The sequence below is a fragment of the Gorilla gorilla genome, chromosome 5 (genome assembly GCF_029281585.2).
Source record: "Gorilla gorilla gorilla isolate KB3781 chromosome 5, NHGRI_mGorGor1-v2.1_pri, whole genome shotgun sequence".
NCBI classification, from domain to species: domain Eukaryota; kingdom Metazoa; phylum Chordata; class Mammalia; order Primates; family Hominidae; genus Gorilla; species Gorilla gorilla.
In genome coordinates, this window is record NC_073229.2 from 54,231,871 (window position 1) to 54,258,652 (window position 26,782).

Below are 26,782 nucleotides of genomic sequence, written 5' to 3' on the forward strand. Positions count from 1 at the left end.
TAGTAATTCTGGTATCTATTTCTTTTTTTTTTTTTTTTTTGAGACGGAGCCTCGCTCTGTTGCCCAGGCTGGAGTGCGGTGGCGCGATCTCGGCTCACTGCAAGCTCCGCCTCCCGGGTTCACGCCATTCTCCTGCCTCAGCCTCCCGAGTAGCTGGGACTACAGGCACCTGCCACCATGCCCGGCTAATTTTTTGTATTTTTAGTAGAGACAGGGTTTCACCGTGTTAGCCAGGATGGTCTCGATCTCCTGACCTCGTGATCCGCCCGCCTCGGCCTTCCAAAGTGCTGGGACTACAGGCGTGAGCCACGGCGCACGGCCCAGGTATCTATTTCGTTTTTAATAAACAGCACCTCACGTGTGAAAGCCTATCCTGGTGATCAGAGTGGGTTGCCTGTGGGTTACCTGGTGATTGCCTGTGGGTTACCTGGAAGCGTAGCTTTTGGTGTGCAAACATGAGACCACATTGAAAGTTTATGAGAAGCTATGGGATGGGAACTCTAAATAGGTTTTTGATCTGGATTTTTGTTGCCTTTTATCTACAAACAAATGGGAAAAAAACTAAGTGTCCTCTACCCAACAATTTATTTGGTTGTCTGAGTGTAGGAAATCAGACTAATTTCCCAGAGGTCATGGGCATTAATCATGTTCCTGAATTTGTTTACAAATTTTATAAACAAGAGGAATGGGAGTAATTCAGTTGTATTGATAACTTTTTTTTTTTTTCAAAAAGGGCTTGAAGAAAAGATAGAAAAATGTTAACAAATCTTGCCAAATGTAGGTGATGGGGCGTATGTATTATATTAAGTTTGTGCTTCCCTATGTTTGGAATTTTTCATTAAAAAACTTTTTTTACATTAAAACAAAATAGGGCTGGGTGTGGTGGCTCACACCTGTAATCACTTTGGGGAGCCAAGGTGGGCGGATCACTTGAGGAGACTGCCTATTTAAAAGAACCCTTTGGTAATCCTTTGTAAATACTTACTTCTTTCTGATTGTCTTCTATATACATCCAGATTTCATATATCTAGTTTTAAGCCTGTTTTGTATCATGCAGTATTTTACATATATATATAATTTTTTTTTTTTTTTTTTTTTTTGAGACAGAGTCTTGCTCTGTTGCCTAGGCTGGAGTGCAGTGGTGCAATCTTGGCTCGCTGCAACCTCCACCTCCCAGGTTCCAGAGATTCTCCTGCCTCAGCCTCCTGAGAGCTGGGATTACAGGCACCCACCACCACTTCTGGCTAATATATATATATATATATATTTTTTTTTTTTGAGACAGAGTCTTGCTCTGTTGCCCAGGCTGGAGTGCAGTGGCGCGATCTCGGCTCACTGCAAGCTCTGCCTCCCGGGTTCACACCATTCTCCTGCCTCAGCCTCCTGAGTAGCTGGGACTACAGGCACCCGCCACCACACTCGGCTAATTTTTTGTACTTTTAGTAGAGACGGGGTTTCACCATGTTAGCCAGGATGGTCTCGATCTCCTGACCTCAGATGATCTGCCCACCTTGGCTTCCCAAAGTGCTGGGACTACAGGCGTGAGCCACCACACCCGGCCTATTTTTAAGTGCTCTCACATCCTTAATTTCAGTTTATAAGTGAAACAGCCCTGTGAGGTATATGGAGTGAACATTATTTATCCTCAATATAGATGATGGACCAGGTAGAAAAATTAAATAATTTAACTGGCCAGGCGCGGTGGCTCATGCCTGTAATCCCAGCACTCTGGGAGGCCAAGATGGGCGGATCACGAGATCAGGAGATAGAGACCATCCTGGCTAACACGATGAAATCTTGTCTCTACTAAAAAATACAAAAAATTAGCCAGGCATGGTGGCAGGCGCCTGTAGTCCCAGCTGCTCGGGAGGCTGAGGCAGGAGAATAGCGTGAACCCGTGAGGCGGAGCTTGCAGTGAGCCGAGATCGCGCCACTGCACTCCAGCCTGGGCGACAGTGTGAGACTCCATCACCAAAAAAAAAAAAAAAAAAAAGGAAAGGAAAGAAAAATTAAATAAATTGCTTAAAGAAAACAGCTTTTTGGTGATACTAAGAAACAGATTTCATGAATGAATCCTAATGCCATTTGCACTGGAACTTTTCTGCTGAGAGTAAGACCTGCCGTTTTGAAAAAATAGTGTAGGTGATGTTAGGATTCTCCTGTACATAGTGAAAATGCCTTTTACTGTGAATTTCTAGGAAAAGTAATATATTGGAAAATTAAAGACTATCATTATCCCTTCTGAAAAATAAATTTTTTTTATTATACTTTAAGTTTTAGGGTACATGTGCATATTGTGCAGGTTAGTTACATAAGTATACATGTGCCATGCTGGTGCGCTGCACCCACTAACTCGTCATCTAGCATTAGGTATATCTCTCGATGCTATCCCTCCCCCCTCCCCCCACCCCACAACAGTCACCAGAGTGTAATATTCCCCTTCCTAAAATTTTAAAACAATTTTGAAGAATCTGAAAATGAATAGTTTTGGCACATATTAGTAGCAGGTTCCTTAAATAAAACACGGGAAATATAAAAGTATTATTTAGCAATAGAAGTGAAAACAAGTAAAAAGTGATTGCCTCTGAACCAACACCAGGGAAGGTATAGGGAATAGCAGGGGAGACTGCTGGGCCTCCACATAAATTCTTCTCTACTGTTTTTCTTAACCATATACATAGTTTACTTTAGAAAATTTAAATAATGTTCAAGTGTGGGCATCCTGCCTTCATCCTCTCCCTCCCCCAACCCTCACATGTACATGGAAGAGATCCAATATAAGTCTCTAGTTTTTTTGTTTGCTTGCTTTTTACTTGCTGTAGGCAAGAGGTTTTTTTTTGCCTGTGAACATCTAAAATTTGGGGTTTTTTGTTTGTTTACTTGTTGTTTTAAAGAAGACAGGGTTTATTTTTCTCTCAAGGCTTTTGCTCTCAAGTTGTTTTGGTTTCTTTGTATGTTCTTTTAGACCTCTCACTTGACTATGCCTCTCAGCCAGCAAATCTTCAGTTCCCTCACATAATGCCCCTTGCTGAAGACATCAAAGGTTCTTGCTTCCAAAGTGGGAATAAACGGAACCATGAACCTTTTATTGCTCCAGAAAGATTTGGAAACAGTAGTGTGGGCTTTGGCAGTAATTCCCATTCCCAAGCACCAGAGAAAGTGACGCTTCTTGTAGATGGCACACGTTTTGTTGTGAATCCACAGATTTTCACTGCTCATCCGGATACCATGCTGGGAAGGTAACTGATGATAATTTTCTTCCAAATTCATTCTGTTCTCTATAAATAAAAATACCTGCTGTTTATCTTGCATTAGATATAACAATAAAAAGTATTGTATAGGTTGGGCGCGGTGGCTCACGTCTGGAATCCCAGCACTTTGGGAGGTCGAGGCAGGCAGATCACCTGAGGTCAGGAGTTTGAGACCAGCCTGGCCAACATGGTGAAACCCCATCTCTACTAAAAATACAAAAATTAGCTGGGTGTGGTGGCGGGCACCTATAATCCCAGCTGCTACTTGGGAGGCTGAGGCAGGAGAATCGCCTGAACCTGGAAGGTGGAGGTTGCAGTGAGCCGAGACCGCACCATTGCACTCCAGCCTGGGTGACAGAGCAAGACTCCCGTCTCAAAAAAAAAAAAGCATTGTATTTTTATTTTTCTGCCCTCATACATTTGTGAAAGGGAGGGCAAGCTGGTAAAAGCCTAATACATGTTGGTATTTCGGGGTGGGGAGAGTACTTCATTTACAAAGCCAGTATAGTAAAATGAGCCCCACAAAAGGAAATAAAATCTATTTGGAAACTATGAAAAAATAACCTGCTAAATCTCATTCTCTGCACCTCTACAAATTCACTCTAAGTAATGTTTTCAGAGTTTCACAGGTCAAAGATGCTGGGGGTAAGGTGAGACCTAAATCTTGCTCCCTTTTTTAAAAAAATAAATAAATAAAAAACAGTATTAGGCAAATGTTCTGCATGGCACAAGAACAAAGCTATTTTACTGAAAAGCATTTCCCTGCCATCTATTGCAAGTTTTATGCTTGGCAACAGATGCTACACTGTCATTTTCTAATGCCTTCCATTACTGTTCAAGTTTTTTGAAATGGAATCTTTAAATGGAATCTTTAAACCTAGTTGTTCTGTTGTTTGTTTCATAATTGCCCTCTTTATTCTTCATGGTCCATTCTCTGTGCTGCTTCATTCAGATTTATCTCCTCTTAACCGTCTCTGGCCCCCAGATTTTTAGAGTTACGGTTTAGGAAATGGAAATAGCCTACTAAGGAGGAACACTGTCCAGGAAGGAGTCTCAGAGCCTGGGCTAGGAGTAAAGAGATTGTCTTTCTGGCCAACCATAGACCTTAACCTAAGGAAGAGCAAATTGGGATAAGAGTAAAAATAGTAATAATAATGATATTATACATGTAGATTTGGCTTTTGATCATTTTCATCTACTTAGAAGTAGATTTTATTTTGTTTAGAGATCTAACTCAGGACTTTGAATTAAACTGAGTTAGAAATTCGAATTGATCACACTAATTTATTGAATTCTAGGCTAAATAGAATCCAGCCATTCAAATATATGTGTATTTGAACATATAAATTCACAGTGAACCACTTTTTTTTTTTTTTTTTTGAGACGGAGTCTCACTCTGTCACCAAGGCTGGAGGGCAGTGGTGCAATCTCGACTCACTGCAACCTCCACCTCCCGGGTTCAAGCAATTCTCGTGCCTCAGCCTCCCAAGTAGCTGGGATTACAGGTGTGTGCCACCACACCCGGCTAATTTTTGTATTTTTAGTAGAGATGGGGTTTCACCACGTTGGTCAGGCTGGTCTTGAACTCCTGACCTCGTGATCCGCCCACCTCAGCCTCCCAAAGTGCTGGGATTACAGGCGTGAGCCACTGCGCCTGGCCACAGCGAACCACTTTTTAATTAGAACCAAACCTATCTACATATTTCTTAAACGTCTGAATTAAGATAAAAGTAGAACATTAAAACATTTTCCAGACTGGCCCTCTATTTTTTATCAGGTTTGACTTTCTGTTCTCAGTTTGGGTATTACCATCATTCCCACCCCCTGAAAAAAGTGTTTCTCAGTACAGGCTGGCTGTTTTAGGTATGTTGCCTCTGAAAGTAGTGATCAAGAGAAGAAAGGCAGATGTTTTCTGGGTAACAGATTCTTGGGTGACACTGGTTTTTTGAATCTTGGAATGGGTTGTCCCATGAAGAGGAGAGTCTGGTTCTTTATCTCTATGGTTCATTCAGCTGAATTGGCAAGGTCATAAATTCTGTAAGTTATTTAGATTTGTTCTGTTCTGTGGCTACCTGTCCTATGATTATATACAGTACTTGTAAGCCTAGCCAGTGAGCTTACAGATGTGGGCCACTAGTCACAAGGGGAGAAGCTGAGAGAAAGAGAATGGATTAATGCAGATCCATGCCACTACTAAATAAATAACTCTGAGCTGAAGTCCAGCTGATAATAAATGGGGGATTATAGTTACAATATGTTCACTATTTTTATTCAAAGCTCTCTGAGCTAGACTTCATTCAACCAGAGCATTCCAGAAAAACATCTGCATTCTTTGGAGGCTACTTTTATCAAGATGGAATTCTTATGTGTGGTACAGTTATTTCGGAAGCATGTGAAATGGAATCATTTTCTTTTCTTTTCTTTTTTTTTTTTTTTGAGACGGAGTCTCGCTCCGTCGCCCAGGCTGGAGTGCAGTCGCGCGATCTCAGCTCACTGCAAGCTCTGCCTCCCGGGTTCAGCCATTCTCCTGCCCCAGCCTCCCGCACAGCTGGGACTACAGGCGCCCACCACCACGCCCGGCTAATTTTTTGTATTTCTTTTTTTAGTAGAGACAGGGTTTCACCATTCTAGCCAGGATGGTCTCTATCTCCTGACCTCATGATCCGCCCACCTCGGCTCCCAAAGTGCTGGGATTACAGGCATGAGCCACCACACCCGGCCGAAATGGAATCATTTTCAGACCTTTGAAAAGCAGCCAGTTCGCCGGGCGCGGTGGCTCACGCCTGTAATCCCAGCACTTTGGGAGGCCGAGGCGGGCTGATCACGAGGTCAGGAGATCGAGACCACGATGAAACCCTGTCTCTACTAAAAATACAAAAAAAATTAGCCGGGCGCCCTAGCGGGCGCCTGTAGTCCCAGCTGCTGGGGAGGCTAAGGCAGGAGAATGGCGTGAACCTGGGAGGCGGAGGTTGCAGTGAGCCGAGATCGCGCCACTGCACTCCAGCCTGGGCGACAGAGCGAGACTCCGTCTCAAAAAAAAAAAAAAGAAAAAAAGAAAAGAAAAGCAGCCAGTTCAGGCTGGAGGACAACAGTTGTGAACAACTGAACAGCAACATTTCCCAGCAGTTTAAGGAAGGAAATGGCAGTGAACCCCCATTTGATTGGGAAGTCAAATCTTAGGCTGGTTGAAGATAGCAGCTGCCTGCCCTATCCTTTGTGTTATCTAACCATTCCACAGCTCATACACAGAAGTGCAGCAGGAGTGGAAGTCATGGGGTCATTTAGACTGCAAGGGATCTGATAGAGGGAGGAAGGATGGGGAGAGGCAAATAAGAAAAGCTCTTCTCCCTGTACCCTCATGACTTCTGAGTTCATGCTGACGGCAAGCCTCTCTCTCTGAAATGCAGTAAACTGCTGATAAGCCTAATACCTACTACCCTCCTTTTCTACTTGATCTGAAAATCCCATCATTAATTATTCTTTGTATTGAGTAAGGCCATTTTTCCCCCAGAGCTTGACTATTAAGACATACCAGGAAAGCATTAACATAGCTGCATGTAACAGAAGATGAGATGTTGAAAAGTAAAGCTCAGAAATATTGATGAATGGCGTATTAGATAGGTCAGTATTGACAGACGAGGGGACAGGAATAAAAAGGAGCCTAGATGCTGTCTTTCTGAGCTGTCAGTATAGAAAAGCAGGTTCTTGGGCAGTGGGGAGGGCATGAAAGGCCACCATCTCAACACAGATTTTCCAAGGGCCACCTCTGCAGTTGCTATTTACTGCATTTACTGCCAAAGAAACTCACTACAGATGAACTTTGTGGACTTGATCCTTCATTCTTCTTTGTACACAAATGCTTAAAGCAATTGCCTTTTTTTCCTGTCTGAAGGGAGCTTCCTAAGACTTGAGTTGTCTTGTAGGCATTGGGTTCCAGTGCTGTGTTTTTAATTTATACTATGAGAGAGTGGGATGGAGTCTTCCAGAATGAGGTGGAGAAGGGAGAAATCTCATCTGTGAAGAATCATGATGGAGAAGATAACATTATTGCCGGATATCTTTCAGGATGTTTGGACCAGGAAGAGAGTACAACTTCACTCGGCCCAATGAGAAGGGAGAGTATGAGATTGCTGAAGGCATCAGTGCAACTGTATTTCGCACAGTGCTGGTGTGTGGTAGCCTTTTTTGTTACATTCTCTTCCCCAGGGGCATGTGTGATCAATAGCCTTGAGAGTTCCATCAACTATGTTATTGACTTTAGGGTCTCTGGTTTCCAGTTGTTTCCTTTCTCCCTTTGTTTTCTATTCCTGTAACTTTTAAGTCCTTGCTTGTTTGTATGTGAGCTCTATCAGTTACCAAGTTCTGGTTAAACAAGTCAAGATAGCCAGGAGCTGTTTTGCCATCTAATGAATCATCCAATTTGGTGATAATTCCAGTAGCTCATTGCTTTAACAGAACCAGGAATGCACAGGGATGAAGAAGTAATTTTTCATCTTGTTCTCTGCCTACATTTTTTCTTCCTAATCTATTTACAGGATTATTACAAAACCGGTATCATCAATTGTCCTGATGGCATCTCTATCCCAGATCTTAGAGATACTTGTGATTATCTCTGCATTAATTTTGACTTCAACACTATCCGATGTCAAGATCTGAGTAAGTACAGGAGCAGGTGCCAGCTGCACTTAAGCAGCTGAACTTTGAGTTTTCTTGGAAGTCACTGAATTTTTTTTTTTTGAGACAGAGTCTCGCTCTGTCGCCCAGGCTGGAGTGCAATGGCACGATTTCGGCTTACCGCAACCTCCGCCTCCTGGATTCAAGGGATTTTCCCTGCCTCAGCCTCCTGAGTAGCTGGGATTACACATACCTGCCACCATACCTGGCTAATTTTTGTATTTTTAGTAGAGATAGGGTTTTGCCATGTTGGCCGGGCTGGTTTTGAACTCCTGACCTCAGGTGATCCGCCCGCCCTCAGCCTCCCAATGTGCTGGGATTACAGGCGTGAGCCACCAAGCCCAGCTGATATTTTCTATTACTAAACAGAAGGCGTTTCAAGTTTAGGTTGAAAATCTTCTGCAGAGGCAGAGATGTGATACTAACCCTTTTCCTCTCTTAGTTCAAAGCACTGTGAGGAACTGGAGTAGACAAAGGAAAACAGATAGTAGTTTCTAAATGGAGCCTGACCAGTGGGAGACCAAGCTGACTGCTTCCCTCTTGGGACTTTGGTGTCTCGACTCTAACAAACAAGGATACTGATTGTCCAACATGAGGAACAGTTCACTAATAAAGTCAAACAGCACAAAGTGGCCAGGTTCTCCTGATCATGATATTGCTTTTTTTTTTTTTTAATTTGAGATAGGGTCTTGCTACTATGTTGCTAAGGCTGGTCTCAAACTTCTGGCCTCAAGCAGTCCTCCCACCTCAGCCTCCTGAGTAGCTGGGACTACAGGTACATGCCACCACGCCTGGCTTATTATTGTTTTGTTTTGGAGACAAGAGTCTCGTTCTGTCGCCCAGGCTGGAGTGCAGTGGCACAATCTCAGCTCACTGCAGCCTCCGCCTCCTGGATTCAAGCAATTCTCCTGCCAGAGCAGCTGGGATTACGGGCGCGTGCCACCATGCCCGGCTAATTTTTGTATTTTTAGTAGAGATAGGGTTTCACCATGTTGGCCAGCCTGGTCTCGAACTCCTGACCTCAAGTGATCTGCCACCTCGGCCTCCCAAAGTGCCGAGGTTACAGGCATGAGCCACTGCGCCTGGCCTATTATTATTAACTTAGTGTTTGCTAAGTGCTTTATAGATACGGACTTGCTTAAATCTTATAACAGTCCTGAAAGATGGGTGATAACCTCATTTAAGAAATTAGCTTATTCAGAGCTCTAGGCATTAAGGCCAGGATTAGAACTCAGATTGTCTGACTGCAAACTCCATGCTCTTATTACCTGGGCTTCCTGAAATTATATAAATAACTATTCTCTGAATCTCATGATACATTTCCCTGCATGTTGCATGAAAGCCCCGTACATGTGATTTCTTTACTGAGTGTATTACACATTTAGAGTAAGTCCTTTGGTGTCACCAAAATTCAGATTATTCCTCTATTATGGTACTCTAACTCCATGAAATCAGGATCCAAACCATCTTCAGAAGAGGTACTATAAAGAATCATCCCCAAATGATGATTTCATCTCTTATAGGATTAACATTTATGGTCTGACCTCGTAAGTCCAACAAAACCTCAATTGATCAGAATACTCAAGGATTATTAAACATGAGTAAATTGAAGAGTGGTAGAATAGGAGACATACCTTAACAAAGCTTAATTATCACCCTGGAGCAGGAAACAATCTCTTTGCCTTTAAATGTGCCACTTCTCTGAACCTCATCAATGATAACAGCCATTCCCTCATAGTCTTTTTCACTCCAGTAATATGTGCATTTAGGCAGAAAGCATGTTCACCTACATTTTCTCTCCGCAGGTGCTTTACTCCATGAACTGTCTAATGACGGTGCTCATAAGCAGTTTGATCACTACCTCGAAGAGCTCATCTTGCCCATCATGGTGGGCTGTGCCAAGAAAGGAGAGCGAGAGTGCCACATTGTTGTGCTGACGGATGAGGATTCTGTGGACTGGGATGAAGACCATCCTCCACCAATGGGGGAGGAATATTCCCAAAGTAGGAGCTTCTGGCATGGTGTAGATGTTTTCAGCAAGAAACTCGCTACCTGGAGTAGCAGCTTGATCCTAGAACCAATGTGAATATCAATGTTGAGCCTGTGATGAGCACACTCACCTGGATGACAAATCCCTAGTGATGCAGGTCTAGCCTTTATGCTGGGGAACACAGTGAATGTTGTTCACCATTCACTCTTTCTCTGGTGTCTCGTACTGTGTATACTGAGGCAGCACATTAAATGATGGTGTCATTCTTCTCAATTCATTTTAAATCCTTTTGAATTGGTAATAAGTCAAAATTCAAAAAACATAAAAGGATATACACTAAAAAGTCTTATTCTCACTCCTGCCCCATCTATCCAGTTTTGCTTCTCAATTTCTTTTACAGGCTTCCAGGTATATTCAATGTACATATATAACCGATTACTTGTTTTCTCCTCCTTTTTCAAATGTACCATATTATACAACTGTTCGGTGCCAAGTGTTAACAAAAATCTTTGACATTCTGGGCCGGGCGCGGTGGCTCATGCCTCTAATCCCAGCACTTTGGGAGGCCGAGGCAGGCGAATCATGAGGTCAGGAGTTCAAGACCAGTCTGGCCAACATAGTGAAAGCCCATCTGTACTAAAAATACAAAAAATAAGCCAGGCATGGTGGCGTGCGCCTGTAGTCCCAGCTACTCAGGAGGCTGAGGCAGGAGAATCAGGTGAACCTGGGAGGCGGAGGTTGCAGTGAGCCGAGATCACGCCATTGCACTCCAGCCCAGGCGACAGTGTGAGACTCCATCTCAAAAAAAAAAAGAAAAATCTTCAACATTCTTTTTTGTGGCTCTATAGTGTTCCCTTGCACAAATGTGCTATAATTGACTTAACCAGCCATTATTGGACGTTTAAACTATTGGCCAGGCGCAGTGGCTCATGCCTGTAATCCCAGCACTTTGGGAGGCCGAGGTGGGCTGACTGCTTGAGGTCAGGAGTTCGAGACCAGCCTTGCCAATATAGTGAAACCCCATCTCTATTAAAAATACAAAAATTAGCTGGGCGTCGTGGCTCATGCCCGTAATCCTAGCTACTCTGGAGGCTGAAACAGGAGAATCACTTGAACCCAGGAGGCAGAGGTTGCAGTGAGACAAGATCACACCACTGCACTTCAGCCTGAGCGACAGAGCAAGACTACGTCTCAAAAAAAAAAAAAAAGATTAACCGGGCATGGTGGCCCATGCCTGTAATCCCAGCTACTCAGGAGGCTGAGAGGCAGGAGAATCATTTGAACCCAGGAGGCAGACATTGCAGTGAGCCGAGATCATGCCATTGCACTACAGCCTGGGTAACAGAGCGAGACTCCGTCTCAAAAAAAAAAAAAAAATTATACCTTTATAATTTTGATAGATGTTGCCAAATTATCCTCCATAAAATTTGTACCAATTTACACTCAGAAAACAATACATGACAGGTTTGTTTCCCACCCCCTCACCAAAACAGTGGCTTTTTCTTTTTTTTGAGACAGAGTCCCACCTCCTGGGTTCAAGTGATTCTCATGCCTCAACCTCCCAAGAAGCTGGGACTACAGGTGCGTGCCACCACATCCAGCTAATTTTTGTATTATTAATAGAAACAGGGTTTCACCATGTTGGCCAGGCTGGTCTCAAATTCCTGACCTCAAATGACCCACCCGCCTCAGCCTCCCAAGTGCTGGGATTGCAGGCACCATGCCTGGCCAACAGTGGCTTTTTAAAAAATTTTTTTACAGATAGAATCTTGCTCTTTCACCCAGGCTGGAGTGCAGTGGTGCAATCATGGCTCACTGCAGCCTCAAACTCCTAGTCTTAAGTGATTCTCCCACCTCAGCCTCCAAGTAGCCTGGGCTGCAGGTGTGTGCCACCATGATTGGCTAATTTTTTTTTTTTAATTTTGTGTAGAAATGGGTTCTATGTTGCCTTGCCTAGGCTAGTCTCAAACTCCAGGCCTCAAGCCATCTTCCTGCATCTGCCCCCCAAAGTGTTGTGATTACAGGCGTGAGCCACTGTGCCTGGCCCCAAAACAGTGTTTTTAAAACTTTTATCTTTGCTACTTTCTTAATAAGTAAAAAAAACTGCAGAATCTCATGATTGGCATGAGTTTTAATTACATTTCTTATTTCATGAGTGAGGCTGAAATTTTTTTTTTTTTTTTTTTTTTTTGAGATGGTGTCTCCCTTCTCTTGGCCAGGCTGGAGTGCAATGGTGTGATCTTGGCTCACTGCAACTTCTGCCTCCAGGGTTCAAGTGCTTCTCCTGCCTCAGCCTCCTGAGTAGCTGGGATTACAGGCACCCACCACTATGCCTAATTTTTCTATTTTTAGTAGAGACGGGGTTTCACCATGTTAGTCAGGCTGGTCTCCAACTCCCAACCTCAACTGATCTGCCTGCCTCGGCCTCCCAAAGTGCTGGGATTACAGGTGTGAGCCACCACACCCAGCCAAAACCTTTTTAGTTTTCAAGAGCCATTGTAATTTCCTTTTTTGTTAACAGTGTTTGTGCCTTTTGCCCATTACAAAATCAGATTGTTAGTTTTTTACTTAGTGATTTGTGAAAGCTCTATTTGTGGCAGCTCTTTCTAATTAAGGAAATTAGCCTTTTATGAGTTGCAAGTATTTTCTTATTCAGTTGTCTTTTTAGCTTTGGTAAATGGTTTAGGCTATGCAGAGATGTTGTATGTCTAAAATCATCAGTTTTTCTTTTATGGCTTCTAGGTTTAATGTTGTACCCAGAAAGTCCCCACCCTGAGACTATAAAAATTTCTCTTATGGTTTATGTATTATTTAACATTTAATCTTTGATCCATCTGGATTATTTGGGATTAGGAGTCAAGTATATCCTTCATTAGTTTGATTTTGTTAGCTTATCTCTTTCCTCTTAGGTCTTTACTCCATGGCTAACCCTATATTTTTTCTTTTTCAGTTCTTTATAGCTCCAAGCTCTACAGATTCTTCAAATATATTGAGAATAGGGATGTTGCAAAAACAGTGTTAAAGGAACGGGGCCTAAAAAACATTCGCATTGGAATTGAAGGTAAAAAAAAAAAAAAAAAAAAAAAATCCCAGTCAACATTCAGGTTGGGTCTATTGCCACAGCTTACATCCTCAAAATTTAGCCTCCAGAGGCCTAGAAAATAGGCATACATGAAAACCACATTCTTACTCAAGTTTGAAGGTTCCTGTTTTTGTCCTCATTTTTCTTTTCATTTTATCTGCAGTTGAAAATGGTTCAAAGCAGCCACAGAAACAAGTTCGAGTTTACTACTTCAGGATAAAGAGCAGTGAGGGCAAAGGACAGTGGTAGGGAGATACAGCAGGGCTTGTGGGCTCACCAGATGAGAGCATCGTTCTGCCACCAGTCTTGGTGAAGATGTTTCTGGCATCTGGAAGGGTCCTTCTGAAAAAATAGCTTGGGGACTCAAAGATTATTCCGGCTGGGCACAGTTTGTTGTGCCTATGATCCCAGCACTTTGGGATGCCAAGGTAATTGCACTCCAGCCTGGGCAATAAGAGTTAAAACTTCATCTCAAAAAAAAAAAAAAAGATTATTCCATACTTTTGAGGAATGTCTGAATATATTAACAGAACTACTTTGAACGATCTTGAGTAGTGGCTCCCAACCTGTGGCCCCCATGGAAGGCTCTCAAGAGACTGATTCCTGGAGAGTGCTAAAGTCATTTGGTCTCTCCTACGTGGAGTGGATCTTTTTTTTTTTTTTGAGATGGAGTCTCACTCTGTCGCCCAGGTGGAGTGCAGTGGCACGATCTCGGCTCACTGCCAGCTCCGCCTCCTGGGTTCACGCCATTCTTCTTCCTCAGCCTCTCGAGTAGCTGGGACTACAGGCACCCGCAACCACGCCCGGCTAATTTCTTGTATTTTTAGTAGAGACGGTGTTTCACTGTGTTAGCCAGGATGGTCTCAATCTCCTGACCTCGTGATCCGCCGCCTCGGCCTCCCTAAGTGCTGGGATTACAGATGTGAGCCATGGCGCCCGGCCCCCTATGTGGATCTTTGACTCTTGTGCTTTGCTACTCTTGTTGCCTCATTTCTGCCCACAGAACCCATCAAAGCTTCATTTTTTTTTTTTTTTTTTAAGAGACAGGGTCTCACTCTTCTGCTTACACTGGAGTACAGTGACACAATCATGGCTCACTGCAGCCTTACCTTCCTGGGCTCAAGTGGTCCTCCTGCCTCAGCCTTCCAAGTAGCAGAGACCACAGGCATGCACCACTATGCTCCACTATTTTTTTTTTTTAACCTTTTTTCTAAGAGATGAGGTCTCCCTCTGGCCCAGGCTGGTTTTGAACTCCTGGACTCAAGCGATCCTCCCACCTTGGTCTCCCAAAGTGCTAGGATTACAGGTGTGAGCGACAGTGCCCAGCCTTGGAAGACATTTTTGAGATTATCTATTAAATCTCCTCCTACTCGGTCTTTCCCTTGTCTGTTAGGTGCATTTCCCAGAACAACCCATCAAACTATTTTACCATTAGAACATTCTGCCATACATATTTAATAGATAACGGCCTCCCTCTCCTGCCTGTCTTCTAGTTAATAGCCTCTGAAGCTACTTTGACTATTTTTCCCATTTCCATGTGACAGCCTTTCACATATTTTAGGCAGCATCTCTGTTTTTTCTTTAGGCTAAACACTCCACATTTCCTTAACTGTTTCTCATATAGTATGCCCTCTAAGCAACAGAATTAAGAGGACTAGGGTAGCCATGCCTTGGCAGGACTTTTCTTCTATGGTATTGTTGCCAGCAACAACAGGTTCCTGAACTGGTAAGAGGCTTCTCTCCTCTTTCCATTAGAAGGGATAGAATTCTTGTTACTTCTCAGATTAGTCCCTTCTAGGGACAAGACCTACTAATCTGACCAGGAAGGAAGTGAACATGTAGGTGACTGGGGCTGGGAGAGCATGGGACAGGGAATGGTCACTTCCCACATATTTTCCATGCTGTGATTTTGGGAGAAAACTGATGTGGTTAGGAAGGAGAAAGTATGGACACCAGAGTGAGCACAATTTGTTAGTCATGAGAATGGCCTTTTTCCATTGCAGGTTACCCTACCTGTAAAGAAAAAATTAAGAGAAGGCCTGGCGGCCGGTCTGAAGTCATCTATAATTACGTACAACGCCCCTTCATCCAGATGTCATGGGAAAAGGAAGAAGGGAAGAGTCGCCATGTGGATTTCCAGTGTGTTCGAAGCAAATCCCTCACGAATCTGGTAGCTGCTGGAGATGATGTCTTGGAGGACCAGGAGATATTAATGCATCACCCACCCCAAGTGGATGAACTTGACCGGCTAAATGCCCCACTTTCTCAGATGGCTTCTAACGACTTTCAGGATTAGGGCCAGCTGTGGGTCTACTCCTTGTTGGAGCCCATCTCACCTGGGATGCCTGCAGCCAGCTCTCCCTCGTGATTTGTCTCACCTTGAGTAGGAGACATGCTTCTCCCCTATCCTTTTCCTTTCTGCCATAATTAACATATGTCCTTTTCAGTAAGTCCATGCCTCTGGCAGGGGATGAAGAAGTACTCACTGGTAATTAGCTACCATCTTTGCAGCAGCCCTGGTAACTTGAAAATTTTGGGTCTGGTGCTGTTCATTGAGTCTTTGTGTAACTGCAAAAGCAGGAAAGGAAGTCAAGACTCCTGTTGCCTCATGTTTAGCAAAGCAGTCCTTATCCTTTATACTCTGTTCTTGGGTTTTGTTTTTGTCTTGTTTTATACCAGGCAAATCGCTTAGTAGCAAAGGGACCAAACTTAAAAGGTGACAATCTCTAACTTCTAAAAGCAGACACCAATCGGATGCTCATTAGAGGTTAATGAAGATGCCATTCTTGGTGGCCTCTGCACCCAAATTGCATCTGGAAAGAACTAGGGTCTCGTTCAGAATGTCCAAAAGGAAATTCTTAAGAGCTTAAATTCAGATTTGTGTCTCATTAATGCAGTGAACAATTCAAAACCACACAGATTCCTTGGCAGGAAGGATAGTGGAATAACAATGTTGATGAGACCTTTTTAGCTTCAAGGTTTCGGAGTCTAAACAAATGGATGATTCATTTGGAATGAAACTCACAATGCAAGTAGAAGGACCTCTCCAAATCAGGCCAATTGGGTTATCCTGGCTTGGAATCTGGTGTGAAACCATAGGTCTTAACACTCTGGAGCAGCACATTGCTGTGGATATGTCCAGGAGACCTTAGATATGGCTTGAAGGCTTTCAAGATGAGGACAGAAATTGCTTACAATTGCTCAGTTTCTCAACAGAAAGACTCATAAGAGTGCCAGCATGGGGTACATGGAGTGAAGCTGGGTGGGAAGCATCATCTGCACAGTCCCTGTCCTAGTGCAGGATTTTTCTCTGTATGTTTTCATACCATGGGATTTTTGAATATCAGTGTATTTTGGTTCTTGAAATAGCCTAATAGCTGCTCACACATTGGGTAGGAATATTATACCAATGTCATCCCCAAAGGAAGGGTGAGCTGAATGGAAATTAAGCCCAGTCATTTTATTTGATCTATTAGCTCTGTTATCAGTGCATGATCACCCAGATCACCCTCCTCAGCCCCTACAGTGCTGAACCATCTTCCCTCCTGTTCTCCATGGCTATTAATAGTATGGCTAAATTTAGAGTCCAGAGCTAGATATAAGTATTTTGGGATTATCTCCCAGTTTGTGGTAGAAGCTGACTGGAATACAGGTTGAGTATCTCTTATCCAAAATGCTAGGGATCAGGAAGGTTTCAGATTTTTTCAGATTTTGGAATACTTAACAGTTGAGCACCCCAAATCTGAAAGGCTTCTGAACATCATGTCAGCACTCAAAAAAGTGGATTTTGGAGCACTTCAGATTTCGGATTTTTGGATTTGGGATGCTCATCCTGTGTAGGAGAGGCTACTCGATTCCATTTAATGACTGTCCTAGTCATAATCATCCAAAGATAAAAGCCAGGTAGATGTTGAAAGCTCTTTCCAGGGCTGAAAAAGTGTTCTTAACGTTCTCTGCATGTGACTAGCATCACTGTGGAAATTAATGCTCTGTTCTTCACTAGAATGTAGTAAGTGGTTAAACTGACCTATCCCCCACCTGATGACTATTGGCATCCATTTGCAAGGCCAATGGCCTGGATTAAGGGTTAGGATTATTTGTAGCTAGAAGGTAATTTTATTTCTATGAAACTAATTGGCTCATATTTGAGGTCAGGTTTGGCCTTGACCTTACCAGTACATTTATACCCACTACCAGTTGACTAGCCCAGATAATTGTTAAATGGTGCTTCTTTTCTGCTTCTCACTTCCATGCCATTACAAAGGAAATTTGAATTACCTAGTGTTTGTATATTCCATGATAAGTATGTATAACTTCTGTTACACAGCTTATGTATTGTTAACATTTAAGTGTAAACCATGCCACAGCTAACACTTAAAAATGAAAACTAATTAGTTCTTGCTTAGGGAAAATGCCAGGTATGAAGTATGGCATATACTTGACACTGTCCTGTGTAACCCTTTACTTTGCTCAGGCTTTCAAGATTGAGTCTTTTTTCCCCCAAATTAGGTTAACATGCATTTGACCCCAACCTGTGGGGTTTGAGTAAGCTGGAAATCTGTGACGGTAGGCTTTCTGGTGTCACGAGGTGGTGGTGACTGAAGGAAAAGCTGGGATCACAGGTTCCTTCTGATGGAGAGGAAGGTTTATTTCTGTGCCCCTCCCACCACCCTCCACCTAGAGCTCACCCAAGCCTGCTCCAGTCCCAGGGGCAGGCCATTCTGCAAAAGCAGGACCTCACAGAAACAAGGGCTGGGTTGAGGTCACCCCCTTCAGAGTTGGTTACTGGCCAGATGGGTAAGAGGCATTTGTAATTTTAAAAAGGTGGAACTTGGGTTTGGTGTTTTCTTCTAAGTGCCTAAATAAGCAAGCCAGGCTGTTGATATTTTAGCCAGAGAAATCGGCAAGCCAAGATTAACCCGAATCTGAAGTTTAGAATCTTGAGTTTGTATCTGCATCATATCATGCTGTTTTGATGAGGAAACATTTGCCACTGAGGAGTTGGAGGGAGGGCAAGACGACAGTGTTAAGTCAGATCATTTAATGGTTTCCCCTAAGCCCTGGAAAAATATTTGAAAGAATGGCAGCAAAAAGGTTAAGAAAGCAAGCCAGATTTACTGCACAATATGCAGTACCCAGTACTACTTTAAATCCCAAGAGAACAGTGTGATGTCTAATATATACAGGTCTATGAAAATACTGTGGAATAAGCCCAGGAAGGTTAGATGTGTTTGCAAATAAGTGTCCCAAAGGGTCCCCCTCTAAGTAAAACAAATATTCAGACCACAGGCTTTAATGTAAACTGTCATAAAGTGGGATGTGGAGGATTTTTGTTAAGTGTCAATCGAAGTTAAAAAGCAAGGGTTTTTGGCCAGGTGTGGTGGCTCACGCCTGTAATCCCAGCACTTTGGGAGGCCGAGGCCGGCAAATCACCTAAGGTCAGGAGTTCGAGACCAGCCTGGCCAACACGGTGAAACCCCGTCTCTACTAAAAATACAAAAAAATTAGCCCGGTGTGGTGGCGAGTGCCTGTAGTCCCAGCTATTTGGGAGGCTGAGGCAGGAGAATTGCTTGAACCCGGGAGGTAGAGGTTGCAGTGAGCCACGATCATGCCACTGCACTCCAGCCTGGGCAACAGAGCAAGACTCCATCTCAAAAAAGAAAAAAAAAATTAAAGGTTTTGGCTGGGTGCAGTGGCTCATGCCGGTAATCCCAGCACTTTGGGAGGCCAAGGTGGGAGGATCACTTGAGGTCAGGAGTTTGAGACTGGCCTGGGCAACGTAAAAAATTAAAAAAATAGCCAGGGATGGACATGGTAGTGCATACCTGTGGTCCCAGCCACTCAAGAAGCTGAGACAGGATGATTGCTTGAGCCCAGGAGGATGAGGCTGCAGTGAGCCATGATGACGCTACTGCACTCCAGCCTGGATGACAGAGCAAGACCCTGTCTCAATATTTTAAGTCAAGGGTTTGTAGTAATGTATTCAATGCCACTTCTTGCCATCACTTTGCAATTATTGAAATGGGAATACTGAGCTCAGAAAGCAAATATGATACTTTCATGGGAGATGGAGCCACATTTGTGTTCTGGGTGGGATCACTAGTGCAGGAGAACATTACATTTTCTTCTGAAGGCAAAATGCTTGTAGGTTTTGCCTCTACTTTGTATTTACTTTTAAAATTGCACTTGTTCACCTACCAGTGTTTACGAAATCCTGTATTTGGGATGCTTTTTCTATAATAAAATACTATAATTTGTGTGTTTTTTTTTTTTTTAGCAGAAAGTAAAATTAGAAATAAAGATGTTGGGCCAGGCGCGGTGGCTCACGCCTGTAATCCCAGTACTTTGGGAGGCCAAACGGGTGGATCACTTGAGGTCAGGAGTTCGAGACCAGCCTGGCCAAGGTGTGGCAAAACCCTATCTCTACTAAAAATACAAAAATTAGCCAGGCGTGGTGGCACACGCCTGTAGTCCCAGGTACTGGGGAGGCTGAGGCAGAAGAATCACTTGAACATGTGAGGCAGAGGCTGCAGTGAGCCGAGATTGTGCCACTGCACTCCAGCCTGGGTGATAGAGCAAGACTCCGTCTTAAAAAAAAAAAAGTAGGTGGGTCTTTGAAGACTTCACTACCAAGGTGGTAGTTGAAGCCACAGTATGGAGATCACCAAGAGATCACACGACTGAAGAGGGCAAAGGCACGAGCACCAACATTTAAGTGTGGAACTAATAAGAAGGAAGTCAGGGAGATGGGAGGAGAGTGAGTTTGTTTTAAAGGTTAACAGGTTAACATCTCTGGGATGCTTCACTAAGCTACTCACAACTCTGGGTTGGCTTTTCATCGTCACATCAACACTAATGTGAATAAGGTGATGCTACATTCCATTAAGCTACTTGGTGGGAATTCTCTCAAACTGATCTGCAATTCAGAACCACGGTGAGCTCCCTGTTGCCTCACCAGACTGCCTGGAACTGAGCTTGAATGTTGCTTGGGCAAGGTGTTTTTTTCTCTGAAAATGTGCGTGAAAAAGCATCACGAAGGCCGTTTTTGTCAGTGTTGGCTTTGATGGATCATTCCAGAGAAATATGCTCTGTAGGAAATGAAAATATCATTCACTGAATCCTTCTGAATTCAATTAAAAACACCACTTGGGTTACACAGAAGCCCAGGAGAACCAGGACAAGGCGATCTAAAAAAGTTCCAAGGAAATAATTCTGACAAAGAGCATTACCAACTGATGGCAGAGGGGGACTCTTACTAGGCTGTACAGATGAGTTTTCAAATTGGCAATCTGTTTTGCAGAACCTATTAATCCTGAAGGAACTCATGTGAATCTTACTTTTGACGTTTTTTTTTTTTTTTTTTTTTTTTTTTGAGACAGAGTCTCACTCTGTCACCCAGGCTGGAGTGCAGTGGCACAATCTTGGCTCATTGCCACCTCCACCTCCCAGGCTCAAGTGATTCTCCCACCTCAGACTCCTGAGCATCTGGGACTACAGACACGTGCCACCATGCTAATTTTTTGTATTTTTGGTAGAGGCAGGGTTTCGCCATGTTGCCCAGGTTGGTCTTGAACTAACTGAGCTCAAGCGATCCACTCACTTTAGCCTCCCAAAGTGCTGGGATTAAAGCGTGAGCCATCATGCCCAGCCCTTTGAAAGTAGTTCTAAGAGCAACAATGGATCAAGCTGGTATCCATCCATCAACAGTCAGAAAAGCAGCCTGGGTAATTTAGATGCAGGGGAGCGGAGTACTAAATAAATGCCCATCAACCAAGCCAACTACAAAGAAACAGGTACTAAAGAAAATTGTGATGCATTCCTGAACTGGGAGACATCGAATGATATGATTTTGGTTTCATTTTAGTATGCAATTTTCTAACTACCCCAATGAGAGTAGGAAACAGAATTTCTGTCAACAGGATCGACACTGAGCCAGTGTTGCCCAACATGTTTCTTAGGATTCATAAGCCTTAGAAAGACATTACCCATTCTGGCTGCATTTAGCTTCCTCTGCCTGCAGTTTCTACTCTAGCTGGTCTTTGCCCCTCCCTTCTGGACTCCTTGAGGTGCTTTTCCCTACCCAGAAAGGGGCTAACAAGTGGGGCATATGGGACTCCTCCAGCGGACAACATCTCAGAGACAGAACCCTGCTCTGATGGACACAGGGCTGAACAATTCCATCTTTTTTTTTTTTTTTTTTTTTTTTTGAGACGGAGTCTCGCTCTATCACCCAGGCTGGAGTGCAATGACACGATCTCAGCTCACTGCAACCTCCGCCTCCCAGGTTCAAGCGATTCTCCTGCCTCAGCCTGCTGAGTAGCTGAGACTACAGGCTCGTGCCACCATGCCCGGCTAATTTTTGTATTTTTAGTAAAGACGGGGTTTCACTATGTTAGCCAGGATGGTCTCAATCTTTTCTGATCTTGTGATCCCCCTGCCTCGGCCTCCCAAAGTCCTAGGATTACAGGTGTGAGACACCACACCCAGCCAACAATTCCATCTTATGAGCTCATGAGATTCCTCGTTGACTGCAGGCTGGGAAAAAATGGGGCTGGGCTGTAAAAGGCTGTACAAAAGATCCACCAGATGACAGCACTTTTGTCAGGATGTGTGTGCCCTTGGCCTTACTGTGAGGGGAGGGCCCACTGCCCTGCAACACTGAGGTGGGTGGAAGAAGCACATGCAGTCGGGGGCAAGAGAAGTCTCTTCATATGGACAGTGATTCAGGAGACTAGCTCCCTAAGAACAAAAGTCAGTCCCAGCTTCCCTGAGATGGAAAAGCACTTTGCATGAAGATGGTGATACAGTCTTGAAATTAACACTCAAAATTAGGCGTTGTAATGGTTTGTGGACAAAGGGGTTAAAAGCAGCCATCAGCACTCTGCCTCTAAGTTATATGCCACTATCTGCTTTAAATCACATCACAATCCCTTCTCAGCCTTTCTGCTAAGATCAAATGCAGTATCTGTTCTTATCAGTTTAATAAATCACACCACATATTTCCACTACTGTTTTTACACAGTTTATTCAGAAGTTTAAAAGTTAAAATGTCGGCATTTTCCCCTGAAGCAAATCATCCCCTGCCACTCCCCAACACAAAGACTCTCCCAACACCGCAGTTCCTTCTCTTTACCCAGGCTTACCACACATTCTTGCAAAACACACAGGAGTCAACACCCCAACTATTTGGTAATACAAAGAGACTACAAAGTCACACAAAAGAATCTCATTTACTTCCTTTTCATTAGCAGGCTATGAATGAAAGACTGAGAGGCAAACACATCACCTTCATCCAGAGTTGAGACTTCCCTAACCTTTTTTCTTCCTCTAAGAGGTTAAAATCCAAAGTAGTTTCACTGACAACTGTAACTCTGATATTCCATTTTTCTCTTCTGAATGGCTAAGCTAGGACATACTTTCCTTTCAAAGCTGATCTTCACAACCTCAGGACTGGCAGAAAGCAGGCTCCCAGCTGCAGCTCGGCCACAATACTTTGCAACAGGCAAAGTTCCCACATAGGTGCAAGTGATGCTTTAAGAGTTATCAAAACTTTTTTAAAAATAATGCATTAATATTGGAGCCTCCACATTTTTCTGACGAAATTCCTCTAAAGGTGGTGGCAGCTGTGAAACAGAAGGCACTTTGTGCTAAAATTCAGAGGGTCTCTCAAGAGAGAACGCCACAGCAGAGAGACCCAATCCGCCTAAGTTGCAGGCGACCCTTTAGGGTGGGGAGGAGTATCCCCCAGGAAGGCATCTGCAAAGGAAAAAATTGTAATCATGATTCCAAGGCAAAATGGCTAAAGTTGGGAGAGAAGAAATACCAAGAGAGAAGACAAAACATGGCTGCGCCAAGGACTGAGGAGTGAGCTTTACAAGGACTTGTCAGCTGGCTCTGTACTTCTATTGGGCTGGTTCCTTCACTATTTCCAAAGGGGTTCTGGAGACCTTGCAGGAACAGGAACAGCACCTTAGCCAAGAGGGTTCCAGGCCTCCTGACTAGGCCTGGGCTCTCCTCGTTAGGTTCCCAGGAATAAATTGAGTTCCCATTGGCAGCACTTGCAGGTATTGCTGGTCCACGGCAAGATGTGTCTTAGGGATTTTCTGGTACAGCCGTGAAGAGAAAGTGAGGGTTTTCCACATAATCCGGGATTTCTTGGCAATGTCCAAAGACTTTCTGGGCCTTCTAAGAGCAACAGTGGATCAAGCAGGTAACCCCCATCAACACTCAGAAAAGCAGCACGGGTATTTTAGATGGGGGACAGGAGGAGATAAATCAATGGATTGACAGTCTTTATCTTAGTACCATAAATAAAGTGCACCATGAATGGAGGCTATAAGCCACTCGCCTGAGGCTGAGGTATGGGTAGAAACTACCATCACCACCCTCAGGGTGGCGGATCATTTCCTTCAGCCAGAATCCTGGCTGCTGAGACTGTCTTTATTGCTTTATTTCCTTAGTACTATGGAACTTTTAGCTATAAAGGAAATACTTGGTGGGCTTGGCAGAGAGCGTGTCACAAAATTACAGGAACTGGCTGATATTCGATGACTATACATGACAATCTCATTAATGTTGGATGATGGCTGTTTTTCCCCTTCATTCTGATGAACTTAGGAAAACTCAAGTTATTTTTAAAAAACCTATCAAATTGGCTCATGATGCTTCTCTTCCAAAGCAGGATAGCTGTTTATGGCCGATGTAGTAGAAATGGTTGTCTTTGTTTACAGTTTTTCAGATGCATTATGGAAGAAAATCCTCTTACTACCACATTTCAGGAGACTTTACTATGACATATTGGTGGGTTCCATCAACTTCTTGGAAGCTCTTCAAGAGTGTGAGAGGAAAAAGCATGATGTTATACAAAGAACTCTGCTCCACATAGGATTCCGTGGCAAGAGTACTATTTTGCTGCTTTCATGTAGGAAGGTATTGCCCCCCTTGCAGTCAGGCCCTCAAAGCGCTTGTACGTGTAATTGATGAAGACCCAGTCTTTGTTCTTGTAGTCAGTCTCAGGATGATTACTTGTGGCCACTGGGAAAGAAATAGATGTGAGAGTTGATTCACTGCCTTACCTCCAATGGACTGCTCACGGTGCTGAAGACGGGACTCTAAAGAACACACCAGTTTCTATTTGGGATAGCTTATTTTTCACTCTATGAATTTTTTTTTTTTGAGATAGAGTCTTGCTCTGTCACCAGGCTGGAGTGCAGTGGCGTCATCTCAGCTCACTGCAACCTTGCCTCCCGGGTTCAAGCAATCCTTCTGCCTCAGCCTCCCCAGTAGCTGGGACTACAGGCGCGTGCCACCACACCCAGCTAATTTTTGTATTTTTAGTAGAGATGGAGTTTCACCATGTTGGCCAGGATGGTCTCGATCTCTTGACCTTGTGATCTGCCCACCTCGGCCTCCCAAAGTGCTGGGATTTCAGGCGTGAGCCACCGCGCCTGGCCTCACTCTATGAATTTTCTACATTTTCTTGCTCATGTTCCTTAAATCTCATATTTCTTCACAAATTTTTTAATGTTTTATTTTCCCATTCCTGTCATTTCAGGTTACCTAACACTTAGTAAATAACAAAAGAACAGATTTTTGTGACTTACTCACCCAGTTGAGCAGTCTAAACATGGGAGGTGATACTCATTTTCCATTCACCAAGGTTTCACCACTACCCAGCATTAGAACTAGAAAAGTACTTACAAAGAACCTGAAGAAATGAAATTCCTCTCCATGTTCACTACCCTGATTTGTAAACATCATCCCAAAATTGGGGGTAAATAATGTGCTTATAAGGCAGCAGGAGACAATGCTGGTGGTGTTACCTGTTGGCTTAAGAATATCAGATTCTGGAAACTCATCGAAGTTTGAGGTATCATCAATGCTTTTGATTTCAATAGATATTGCAGCAGGTCTCTCTCTGCCAAGAATACACATGCCAAAAATTACTAAGTTAGTAATCAAATGGATCATACCAATCAAGTCTTTCTCCAAAAAAGACCCCTGGTCTGACATGAGAAGACTCTTCACTGGCAGGCAGCATTTATTTTCTCTGAAAAACTTATAAACACTGACCAACCAAGCCAACTGACTGTACCCAAAGTAAATTATGATTTTAAAAAAATAACTCAATCATTCATAGCTAGAAAGAAAGATAAGAATAACTAAAACCTGAAGTTAGTGCAACTCCCCCCATGGCCTGGCCTGTCTACTAAAAAGGGAAACTGAACCTCTAAATGCCCCCTTGTGTAGGGCTCTGCCCTTCTTCCACTGGAGGTGCCAAGTAGGATGGCTAAAAAAGTGGCAAAGGTAAAAAATCACAAGCAGCAAATCAGAACACAATTATAAAATAAATGAAAACTTCACCTTCTATTTAATAACCAATGAATGCTGAATGAGAAGGTCTGGACTACAGCAGGTGGTCTAGGCTCTCACGGCTATTGGCCGTAGTCTACTACCCCCACCATAACAATTTTCACTCTCCCTTTCCCTCTCCACCTCCACCCCTCCAATCTTTCCTCCACTCCTTTCTCCCTTCTCTATGTTCCAGTGATACCTTCCACCCTGTGGGCAGGAACAGTCCCGCTGGTGGGACCTAAGAGGTTGCTGAGTTCTAGGTAAAGGGTAATACGCTTCCTAGATGCTCCCTCCACCTCAAAAAACAAAATTCACTTCACTTTGTAAATAACTGCTAGATTCAATATATTCCATGACACATGGCTGACAAAAAATCTAATGCCCAATCTTCACCATGAATGAAAATCAGGAAAAGACCCTAAATCTCTAAGAAGCTCTCTTCCCTTACTTGGCTTGCCAATGATGGTCCTTCCAAATTATTATTAAGTAAACTAGAGACTTTCTGAAATAATTCTGAAAGTGTTTATATGGATATACCTGATATGTTCCCAGTCAACGCCTTCAAAAAAAGAGTTACTTTTTATTTCCTCAACTCCAGGAGCTCCAATTCTATGTTCCCATTCACAGCAGAATCTGGAAAAGACAGAGGCCTTTCAGCACATCTCAAGCAGTCTCTTCAGAAAAAGAAAAACTTTCTTTTTTTTTTTTTTTTTTTTTGAGACAGCATCTCACTCTGTCACCCAGGCTGGAGTGCAGTAGCACAATCATGGCTCACTGCAGCCTCAACTTCCTGGGCTCAAGGGATCTTCCCATCTCAGCCTCCCGAGTGGCTGGGACCACAGGTTCCACCACGCCCAGCCAATTTTTTCTTTTTAGAGGTGGGGTTTTGCTGTGTTGTCCAGGCTGGTCTCAAACTCCTGGGCTCAAGTGATCCCCCTGCCTCAGCCTCCCAAAGTGCTGGAATTATAGGCGTAAGCCACCATGCACAGCCTTTTTATTTGTTTAAAGAGAGGAATAGGAGGAAACAGAAAGCAGATTCAGGAGATAACAAAAGTTTTTTTAAAAAATGGAATCATTCATATTAAAAAGCTGAGAAGGAAGGTGGAGGGATGTTCTCTAATACCTCAAAATTAGATCCTTGGCTTTCTCAGAGATGGGAACTTCTGGAGGAAAAGTCAAAGTTTCTTTCCAGTTCATCACCTTCTTATATGTCTCTTGAGGGGTCTCAGAACAGAAAGGTGGGTAGCCTGTAACAAAAAAGGAACTTCGGAGCTTTTACACTCCAGAACTTTGAATCTGACCGAGATTACTCTCCTTAATAAAATTCTATGTCTTTTTTTTTCTTTTTTCTTTTTTTTTTTTTTTTTTTTGAGACAGGGTCTCACTCTGTTACCTAGGCTGGAGTGCAGTGGCACAATCATGGTTCACTGC

The 26,782-nt window shown here is 43.4% G+C and overlaps 2 protein-coding genes and 1 pseudogene across 5 annotated transcripts in view; 2 read left to right on the top strand and 1 right to left on the bottom strand.

Annotated features, from left to right (window-relative positions):
* The window catches only part of KCTD20 (potassium channel tetramerization domain containing 20), a 48,241-nt gene extending 28,987 nt beyond the window's left edge, over positions 1–19,254 (top strand). For 2 of the 3 annotated variants that reach the window (XM_055390295.1, XM_031011945.3), the window contains 6 exons: positions 2,966–3,239; positions 7,317–7,419; positions 7,787–7,907; positions 9,731–9,928; positions 12,866–12,976; positions 15,001–19,254. In XM_055390295.1, coding sequence (XP_055246270.1) covers positions 2,966–3,239; positions 7,317–7,419; positions 7,787–7,907; positions 9,731–9,928; positions 12,866–12,976; positions 15,001–15,293 — 1,100 coding nt within the window. In that variant the 3' untranslated portion in view covers positions 15,294–19,254. The remainder of the gene's footprint in view (positions 1–2,965; positions 3,240–7,316; positions 7,420–7,786; positions 7,908–9,730; positions 9,929–12,865; positions 12,977–15,000) is intronic. The other variant, XM_055390297.2, reaches the window with a different exon arrangement.
* A 2,669-nt stretch (positions 19,255–21,923) lies between these two features.
* LOC115935225 (uncharacterized) lies at positions 21,924–22,059 on the top strand (annotated as a pseudogene).
* Positions 22,004–26,782, bottom strand: part of STK38 (serine/threonine kinase 38) — a 53,674-nt gene continuing 48,895 nt past the window's right edge. For both annotated transcript variants that reach the window (XM_031011948.3, XM_031011947.3), the window contains exons 11-14: positions 26,475–26,598; positions 25,889–25,984; positions 24,820–24,914; positions 22,004–24,031 (exon numbers count right to left, since the gene is read on the bottom strand). In XM_031011948.3, coding sequence (XP_030867808.1) covers positions 23,901–24,031; positions 24,820–24,914; positions 25,889–25,984; positions 26,475–26,598 — 446 coding nt within the window. In that variant the 3' untranslated portion in view covers positions 22,004–23,900. The remainder of the gene's footprint in view (positions 24,032–24,819; positions 24,915–25,888; positions 25,985–26,474; positions 26,599–26,782) is intronic.